The sequence below is a fragment of the Brassica oleracea genome, chromosome C3 (genome assembly GCF_000695525.1).
Source record: "Brassica oleracea var. oleracea cultivar TO1000 chromosome C3, BOL, whole genome shotgun sequence".
NCBI lineage: Eukaryota > Viridiplantae > Streptophyta > Magnoliopsida > Brassicales > Brassicaceae > Brassica > Brassica oleracea.
Window position 1 is genome coordinate 52417926 of NC_027750.1, and position 10068 is coordinate 52427993.

The window sequence follows — 10068 nt, forward strand, 5'->3', positions numbered from 1 at the left end:
GACCAAGTATAAATCTTGAGCCTTTGAGAGCGGAAGAAGCCTGCACTAGGTTAATTACATGTTTGATTGAAAAGTCGGTCTCTCAACAAGTTGTGAGAAGTCCTGAGTTACACTCCTTCCAAGTAGTATTAGAGAAAGTCTAGGGAAACTAGTTTGGTAATGAGCTTTAGATTATGTCTTCAAAGGCTGCTACATTAGATTATGTCTTCAAAGGCTGCTACAGAAGAAAAGAAAGATTTTTAAAATCAATATTTTAAATAACTAGAAGGTTATGGGTAAACTGAATTGAAATTTTAAACTAAACCGAAAAGAAAAAAAATCAAAGTAATCGATGTTTTTTAAAAAAAAAAGAAGTAATCGATGTTAACCAAAATTACTTAAACTACTTAAATTTTAACAAAAACCTGAAATTTTTTGATTAAAAAAAAAAAACCTGAAACTTCAATTCAGACAAAATTAACCAAATTTTAACCCAAATGAATTGAAATTTACTACTTAACAAACCGACAAGTTGAAATTATTCGAACCCTCGAGCGAGCCTAGTAGAAACTGTTAAGTTCCAAACTTCCTGATGTTTGGTTAAAATTAAAAATGTAGCTCCGGTTAACAAATAATCCGGTTTGATGGTCCGGTCAGACTATCGGCCACAGCAATTTGTCAACGATTATGCTTGTCGTCACCGATGCCTTGAACTTCGTCAATCTCTTCTTCTCTGTTACGATCAATGGACTCCTCATCAAACCCTACCATCACCCACGACGACGAACTCGATCGATTCCTCGACGCGCCCGATGAATTCTACTACGATTGCATGCCCCCGACCCGTCGCCATTCCCACCGTCAATACTCGTCTCCCTCGGCTAATCCCTCCGCCGCGACTCTCCGTCGGAGAAATCACCGGAACTCGAATCGCTCCGATGTAGAAACGGAGCCGTCTTCCTCCTCTTCCAATGGATTCAAGCTCGATGACGTAATCGAATCAACCAAGGACCTAATTGACCTATCACCACCAGAGAAAGACGACGACTTTGCTGTAACTGATTCGGGTCAGGACCGGGTTGACCCGATTCAGGAAAGCGGAGAGAAAACAGAAGAATCCGTGGATGTAGCAGATTCGGATCGGGTTCAGGAAGGGGTTAGCTTGACCGAAGAATCAACGGTGACCACCGTAAGCGATGATCGGGAAGTTGACAATGCAAGATCATCACCACCGGAGCTCCATGAACCCAATCCAACGGATTGGTCTCTCCTTGGCTATTTGGTTGGGCTAGTATTCAAAGCAATCGAATTTCAATTCAATTTGTTCATCAGCCTTGTAAAGTATCCACCTTTGCTGCTCCACTGGTGCTTCCTCTTCTTTTTCGATCCCTTTAGCACCATTAGGCTTGGCAGACGCTTTATAACGACAGTGATAACTAATAAGCTGAGCTGGTTCGATGATACCAAACGAGTGTTGAACGTTGCGTGCAAGTGTGGATGGGGTTTGTTTTGGGCTGTTTACGTAGGCGCTGTGTTGTTTGGCTTGTTGGTTTTGTCGCTTATGCTTGGTGGGTTTATGATCAACCGCGTAGCTGATAAACCGTTTGTACTCAAGGAGGTATTGAATTTCGATTACACTAAGAATAGTCCAGAAGCATTTGTGCCCATCACCTCGTGTGATGGTAGTTGCAAGGAGAGTAATGAAATGTTGAAGATCAGAGGGGTTCGAGCTATCCCTCGTGACCACAAGCTAGAGATCACTCTTTCGATGACGGTACCTGAGTCTGAGTATAATAAAAACCTCGGCATGTTTCAGGTATTGGAGTAAGCTATGTCTAACATTATGTTGATTCGTGTTTTGATATTGGATCCATGTGTGTTGTTAAAAGGTTCGAGTGGATTTTTTATCTGCGGATGGTCAAACGCTTAATAGCATAAGGCGTCCGTGCATGTTGAGATTCAGAAGCGAGCCTATCCGTCTAGTTCAGACATTCTTGAAAATGGTTCCGTTAGTTACAGGATACGTCTCCGAGATACAAACCTTGAGCTTGAAGCTGAAAGGCTTTGCGGAAAAGGACATTCCCACTGCTTGCTTAAAGGTAATGATCGAACAACGGGCTGAGTTTCGACCCGGTGCAGGTATTCCAGAGCTGTACGACGCATCCCTCTCGCTTGAATCGGATCTTCCTTTCTTCAAAAAGGTTATATGGAAATGGCGGAAGACTTTGTACGTATGGATCAGCATGAGTTTGTTCGTTATGGAGTTGCTTTTCGCGTTGGTTTGTTGCAGACCTCTGGTAATACCAAGAACACGAAGTAGAGACAGACCGCCTTCAAATTCGCCTGGAAGTGGATGATGTTGCTGTAAATCATGTTTTGTTACACTCGAAAACGGTACTTTCACTTCCTATGTTAACTTTAGCTTCTAAAAGTTCTTTAATTAAGTTGTAAATCTTATATGTGGTTTGGATTTAACGTATGTTCTTTAAAAACGAGTTTGATAAAGTAATATAACAAATGTGTTTGATAATGATTATTTAGTATCAAAGAGTAGGAGAGAACATGTTCATTTCATTATATGAAAATATAGTAAAGTAGTTGTTTCACTTTAACTGTAATCCCATGAAAATCTCTGAGCCTCTGTTATTTGAAACACTTTCCTTAAACGTTCTGTCTTCACATTTTACATGTTGCTGTCCATTGAGAGAACACAGAGAGAAACAATAACAACTCAAATATGTCTAACTTCCAAAACTGTTATTTTTGCTAAAAATAGCTCAGAGCCTCTCTAATCACAACCTTAACAAACTAAACAATAACAGATCAAGTGCCTTTCAGTTGTGGTATGGATTCATGGAAGTTAGAACCCCAAGAGGGCTATATACATATCACCATTTCTCCATGTTTCCATCTGAGCCAGCTGCTGGAATAAATAAACAGAACTCTGTATTCTCCACACTGTTTTAAACTCTTGATAATGGCGTGCCATGGATTTCTAGGGACACCGACCCTGAGATCATCACATGGACGTCATAATCATGGAAGGAGAAACCGGCACCAACGTCATCAGTCCACATGTTCGGCTGCAGCTGTTGCAGCAGCTGGCTCCATCTTCACATCCCTCAACAAGTCTATCTTCACATTCCACAACCGTCTCTTGCGTTGCTTCTCTAGGGTTTTCCGTCCGACTAGCTCAACTCCTAGCCGTAAACAAGGCTACAAAAAGCTCAAGAAACACAAGCATCATCATCATCATCATCAGCCTCCATTGGGAAAACATAACGACAAGAAAAGAACCATCGTTCTTGATCTCGATGAAACATTGGTGCACTCATCTATGGAACCACCAGTCCGAGCCAACGTAGATTTCATGGTGAGGCTAAAGATCCAAGGAGTGGTTATACCCATGTTTGTAGTGAAACGACCAGGAGTCACCGAGTTTCTTGACAGGATCGGTAAGAACTACCGGGTGGCGGTTTTCACAGCCGGTTTGCCTGAATATGCTTCACAGGTTTTGGATAAACTAGACACGAACCGTGTGATCTCACAGCGGCTATACAGAGATTCATGCACAGACATGAATGGGAGATACGCCAAAGACTTGTCTCTGGTGGCTAAGACAGACCTCGGGAGTGTTTTGCTAGTTGATGATAACCCTTTCTCATACTCGTTGCAGCCAGACAATGGAGTTCACATTAAGCCTTTTGTCGATGACATGGAAGATCAAGAACTGATGAAACTTGCAGAGTTCTTCGATGGATGTTATCAGTATGAAGATTTAAGGGATGCAGCATCAGAACTTCTATATAAGAAAGTGACTTGATCCACACTCTGTTTTCAATTTTGTTTTTGGGTTTTTTTCTTTCTTTTTGTTGTTGATTTTCTTTGGCTATCGGTATTTTTGCGTTGACAAAGGATGATTTCTTCCTTTTTCAACGTTGTTACCTATATAATGTGTTACTGGAAAATGTTTTATATAAACAAGAAAAATCGGTAATGAAAAAAAGAAGTTTTGGACTAGTACATTATTTGTTAATACACTTTGAATCTTGTATCATGATATGGTCTTTTTTACATGGATTCTAAATTCGTGAGTCTGTTGGCACTAGTATTTTCAAACAAGTTTGCATTTTTTTATATTTTTTGTTCTTTGTTCTTACAGTCCAGAAAAATATCTTAATCTTCAATAAATAAAATATCTAATGTTTATCAGTTTGGTAAACCACGTTAAAATCTCTATATCGTTTACAGAGCGCGTCAGACATTGAGTACTAGAGAATGGAATACATAGTCTATAAGAAAGTAGTCTTGTTAGTGAAACATCCATTGGATGCTTTTAAGTTCCTTACTAGAAATGCTCTTGGATAACACTCCATACAAAGTTTACTTTATGAGCTTGAGATAATTCACAGAGCAATCACCCTTTAAGCTATGAGTTTGTCCATGATTGACCTATCAAACTCCATTTAACCATATGTCTCATGAAAATCTTGTCTTTTTTTTTCTTGTGGACTTGACACTAAAAGAGAATAGTTTCAATAAATGAATGTATGGAACACCTAAACAATTATACTTGATAAAATATCAATAACTGATACATATTGGATAAACCCTTTCGAAAGTTTTTTGTTTTGTTTGGGTTGTTATTGTACAATATTATATTAAAACTTGAAACAACTTTCAAGTTTAAAACAAATTCTAACAAATTGGTTAACTAGTTCACCACGCATTCAAAACCATGCCAGTGAAGTAGCAAACAACTGCAGCAGCAATACAATTCAAGTGTAAAGCCATTGTAACCTTCAACTGTATGTACATTGTTGTCCATGAGTACATGAAACAGCAAAACTATGTTCAAATTGTCTCAACTGAAATTTACTAAAACTAGGCATCTGCTCTACTTCGCCTCTAAAACTCCCATAAACAAACAAAACTAAACCAAATGTAGATATAATCATATAAAAGTTAGCAGAACAAAAAATTCAGAATCATCTTACCACTACCAAGCTTTCCATCTGAATAGCTGCAAACTTGTTTTGTCTTCATTGGGGAATCAAGCAAGCCGAGAGAAATCAAATGGCATATGAGAGAATCATTGAAAACAAACACCAAAATAATCTATTCATGTCCATCTTTACATTCCATTGCCGCCTTCTGCGTTGTGTTTCCAGGTGCATTACAGCCACCACCATCATCTATCCAACAACCACAAAACATGACGACTACACAAAACTCGAGAACCAACCTCAGACAGAACATACCAACACGAAAAGGACAATCATCCTCGATCTTGACGAAACCTTGGTTCACTCCACGACCCAAATGCCTGGAGTCAGATACGATTTCATGGTGCTGGTGAAAATGGAAAGAAAGATTATGCCAATCTTTGTGGTGAAACGACCAGGGTTGACTGAGTTCTTGGAGAGACTTGGCGAAAGCTTCGAAGTGGTGGTTTTCACAGCTGGTCTGGAAGACTATGCTTCACAGGTTTTGGACAAGATAGACAGGAAGGGTGTGATCACGCAGCGGCTGTATCGGGACTCGTGCAGGGAAGTGAATGGAAGATATATGAAGGACTTATCTATGGTAGTGGGGGAAGATCTTGGAAGTGTTTTGATAGTTGATGACAATCCGTCTTCTTACTCGTTACAGCCGGAGAATGGAGTGCCTATAAAGGCTTTTGTGGATGACCTGAAAGATCAAGAACTCATGAAGCTCGTGGAGTTTCTTGAAATATGTTATGCGTATGAGGATATGAGGGATGCAGTTCAGGATTTTCTGGCTAACTAGCTTATATTAAATTTTATTTCCAGTTATGTTTTTTCCTTTTGTTGAGCGTTTTCTTTTGGGTTTACATGTTAAGGGGGTGGGAGAAAAATAATTATAGGTACTAGTTTTTTTTGCGTTGAAAAGGGATGCTTCCTTCTTAAATGTTGCACCATGTACAAAGCAGATGTTTATGGAATAAAAAAGGGTTTAGGTTTAGTATAAAACTTCCCTACTGCTTTATGATCCTATAGCAAATAACATTGTTACAGTTCCTGAGTTCAAGCATTTCTTCAGCCTGACTTTGGCCTTAGCTCTGCTCCTAAATTCCAAATCAGAGCAGTGACACAAAGAACAACTCCAATACGCAATATAATTGCTATTAGAACAAACAAGTCATAACCTTGCTTAAGACAAACAATCAATCACAGTCGACAAATGAGAGGAAGTAAAGCACTTGATAAATTCAGCTCCTTCCACAATCGACAAAGCATAATTTTTGAACATTTCGCTGACAATGTTCTAACTTTGAGAACATTGTCATCAGACATTAATAACAAAAGTGACGAGCTCAAAAACTAAAACAAAACAGGAAAGAAACATCTTACAAATAAGATACAAGAATCAATAAGATCCAGTACATTCCAAAACTTGTGAGAATCAAATCAATTACAACGATGAGACAAGCCATTCAATAAAAGTCAAAATTTGGAAAGAAGAAAATAGCTTTCTCTCTATATATATGATTCCGACCAAACGCTCCACAAGAAGTGCAATATATTTAGATAAAAATGTGTTAAATTTATAGCTCACAGCGGAAGACTTGACTAGGAAGTCGCAAGGCTTCGGCTTTACCGAAACACAAGTCGTCGAGAGCTTCGCTACGACACCATCTGCATCTAGGGAAACCCGAACATTGAGATCTGGTCCGCATCTCGCAGCACTTGGGCTTTCTACTAGTCTTGTTCAGCTTCGGATTCGTCTTGATCTCCAACAGCTCCCGATCCAAAACACGAACTTCAGATTCAGAAGACGAAGAAAGCGATGGACATAGTAAAACGAGGAGGAAGATAATGAGTAGGAGGAGTGTGAGAGACGAGAAGCTTGGGCTAGATTCCGACATTGACACAAAAGAAAAGCAGCTCCTGTTTTTTCTTCGATATTCTTTTTTGGAAAGTTTTCTTCTTTCTGTAAAATAACTCTCGAGGAAAGAGGGAGGAGCTTGTCAAGATCCGGACCTCATCTAGTCGGCCTACACTCGTGTGAAAATTATTCACGCGCGCGTGTGGGCGCAAGTTACGGACACCGTAGACAAAGACAGTCGCTTTGTAAAGGAAGCATTTTACTTTCAACTTCTTTTTTTATTTTTTTTTTGGGAAATCTGTTTTTTTATAGCAAAAAAATGATAATTATGTCTCAGACTAATTTATACTATTTTATGTCATATTAGACTAATTTTTGCCATTTCCAAAATGGCAGTAATACCCTTAAAATTGTAATTTTTTAAAAAAAATATATATTGAGTTTGACAAGGGGGATCGATCGATCGCGGTCATTATTCAGAACAAAAAAACGCGAAATATATACTGATCGACCTGGTCCATTTCACTCGATCGGCGAAGGTCGATTTACACAGATCGACCGATCTGTAAGAATAGATCGATCGATCCCGTGCCGAGGAAAGAATCCCAAATCGATTTTTTTGGTTTTGTATGATTATATCCGGATTGATTCCCACTTGATTTGAACCGACCAAGCATGATTTCAACTCTTTAAACTCGATTTCTCTGGGATGAAACCCATAATTTCCCATTCACGAATAAAGGGAGACAAAATCAAATTCTCACCCAAGTTCATTAACCCTAACTCACTCAATTTCACTCTGATTTGGACGATTATTTGGCCTAACCCATACGATTTCGTGAGCTTTTTACGAATCTATCACTCTTTAGTTCGTTCTGCAAAGGTATGAAACTCTATCTCCACTTCTTTTTAGAGTTTGAAAATAGAAAGGTAAAAGGTAAATTTTTTGAGTTAGTTAGGATGTTTAGGCTTCAATCATGTGTTAAGGTGATGATTAGAGAAGATTTTGTACACAATCATGGCTTAAATCATATTTTTGGGATAGATTTAGGAATTTTAGGTTTTGTTTTTAAAAAAAAAAATTAAAACACCATAAAATTGAAATTATACAGCGAGAATGCTAATTCTTTGACATTGGTTATTGATAAAGTATTAAGAGACATTATTTAACTGAGCTGTGATATTTGTTATTAATAGATATATGTTGTATTGTATTCAATTTTAAGGTATGGAGTTGGAGTTGCCTAATCGTTTATACGGTGAGGGATTGGAACCTCAGGCTAAGAAGATTAATAACAGCTGCCAACTAAAACTTCTCGAGTTGCTGAAAGAAAAAATGGAGCCAGAATTCGATGAAGTTATGAAAGATCCCATTTTTTCACAGATTATGGTTATCCAGAAGAATGATCTAAAGTTTTCGGCGAGGTTGGTACACTCTTTCTTGTGTAAGGAATTGATGACAAGCAAGAGACATGAGAAGTGGTTCACTTTCGCTAGGAGACCTCTGCGTTTTGGATTGCAAGAGTATCATGCTGTCACTGGTCTGAAAGTGAAGCGAGAGAATAACAGTGGGTTAGTGACATGGAAAGATGATGATGGTTTTTGGAGCAAGTAGATAAAGACAAATGGAAAAATAAATTTGCAGATCATTAAAAAGAAGCATTTGGAAGAGAGCAATACCTGGACGTGGGTTGATAGGGTGAGATTGATATATCTTTGCGTTATTATGGGTGTGGTGATGGGGAAGGATGAGAAGGTGAATATCCCGCATCTGTACATGAAGTTGGCGATGGATTTGGAGAAGCTTCGGAATTACCCATGGGGTCTGTATTCGTTTGATTTCCTTCTGAAGCAAATTGATAAAACAAGGCATAAATTAGAGCAGAAAGAGGGGTATCTGATGGAAGGATTCTTGTTTGGTTTCCAAATTTGGATAATGGAAGTTGTTCCTACTTTAGGAGAGATTTGTGGCACAAGAGTCAGTAAAAATTTTACAGGTCCACTGTGTGGTAATTGGAGAGGATGTGCAAAATGTTCTTATGAAAATATCATTGGCGTTGAGAACTTATTCCCAGAAAATGTATGCATATATTTTTCAAATTAAAATATTTATTGTCTTGTTCACTTTACTAATGATTTGATTGTTTGTAGGAGATTTTTGCATTCATTCATGGAATCCCACATAGATGGAGTGGTCCTTTTGGCAACTGATTTTGTACAGAAGGATGAGAAGAAAGATGGAAGAGTAGATCGCATTTTGGATATGATCAATAGTAAACATGATTGGAGCAATCATGTTTGGGGAGTAAAAGAAGCTACGAACTCTGAATCTGAGGAATCTGACGAAGAGAAAGGAGAGGATCAAACAGCTGATACTGAGAGAGGTGAAAATAGTCATGTTGCAGGGAATGTTGATGGCACAGCTGATGTTTCGGGAAGAAACAAGAGAAAGCATGCAGACCGAGGAGCAGAGTTAAGGAAGAAGAATGTTTTGTGCCACCTAGTTGCTTCATCAAAAGGGAATATTGACACAGATATGAAAAACTTCTTGGAGGATCTGGTACAAGCTTCTTTTACTACTTTTGGGGAGAAATTCTGTCAGCAGTTCTCGGACAGGTTAGGTAACTCTCTCGGCGAACGCAACGCAGAATTTATCGACTCTGCAGGATTGTTTGTCCTAATGTCATACATGTATCCATGAAATTGACATCTAGCCCACTTTTTGACATCTGCTTCCATAAGATAATTTCCAATTGCTGGACTGATATTGCAAACATGAGCAAACGTCTTTTTGAAATCAACCACTCTATAAGCCTTTGAAGCCTTAGAAATCAACCCAGCTAATCCCTTCCCCTTGAAATATGATATCACATTATTCAACAAATGATGAATACAAATACCATGTCTCGCTAGCGGATACACTTTCTCCAGTGCCTTCGCTATTGACACTTGTCTATCCGAAATAAAAGCCAAACCATTATCATCAGCAACAACAACTTTTAATTGTCTCATAAACCATTCCCAAGACTGTTCATTCTCAGAGTCTACTATCCCAAATGCAATAGGATATAAATTTGAATTTCCATCTATAGCAGTTGCAACCAGTAGCACCCCTTTGAATTTACTCTTCAAGAATGTTCCATCGACAACAATGACACGCCTCATGACTGTGTTAAAGCCTCTGATCGATTGACCAAACACTATAAACAGATATCGAAATCTACCATCGACGTCAGTCTT

The 10068-nt window shown here is 38.6% G+C and overlaps 3 protein-coding genes across 3 annotated transcripts; all 3 read left to right on the top strand.

Moving 5' to 3' along the window:
* The first annotated feature begins 619 nt into the window (after positions 1 to 619).
* Positions 620 to 2509, top strand: LOC106328298. The gene is made up of 2 exons (XM_013766715.1): positions 620 to 1795; positions 1869 to 2509. The coding sequence occupies exons 1-2, from the start codon at positions 725 to 727 to the stop codon at positions 2334 to 2336; spliced, it is 1539 nt and encodes a 512-aa protein (XP_013622169.1). The 5' UTR covers positions 620 to 724; the 3' UTR covers positions 2337 to 2509.
* A 403-nt stretch (positions 2510 to 2912) lies between these two features.
* Positions 2913 to 3802, top strand: LOC106334056 (probable C-terminal domain small phosphatase). Its single transcript, XM_013772415.1, has one exon. It carries the CDS (start codon positions 2957 to 2959, stop codon positions 3800 to 3802), a length of 846 nt encoding a protein of 281 aa, XP_013627869.1. The 5' UTR covers positions 2913 to 2956.
* Positions 3803 to 5103: 1301 nt separating this feature from the next.
* On the top strand, positions 5104 to 5769 carry LOC106334312 (CTD small phosphatase-like protein). Its single transcript, XM_013772618.1, has one exon. The coding sequence runs from the start codon at positions 5104 to 5106 to the stop codon at positions 5767 to 5769; it is 666 nt and encodes a 221-aa protein (XP_013628072.1).
* The last annotated feature ends 4299 nt before the right edge of the window (positions 5770 to 10068 follow it).

Bases quoted from the DNA above. Each gene is read 5' to 3' on its own strand.
- LOC106328298 (XM_013766715.1), top strand. From the start codon at position 725: ATGGACTCCTCATCAAACCCTACCATCACCCACGACGACGAACTCGAT. The intron at 1,796-1,868 runs GTATTGGAGTAA...TGTTGTTAAAAG, and splicing joins AAAACCTCGGCATGTTTCAG to GTTCGAGTGGATTTTTTATC.
- LOC106334056 (XM_013772415.1), top strand. From the start codon at position 2,957: ATGGCGTGCCATGGATTTCTAGGGACACCGACCCTGAGATCATCACAT.
- LOC106334312 (XM_013772618.1), top strand. From the start codon at position 5,104: ATGTCCATCTTTACATTCCATTGCCGCCTTCTGCGTTGTGTTTCCAGG.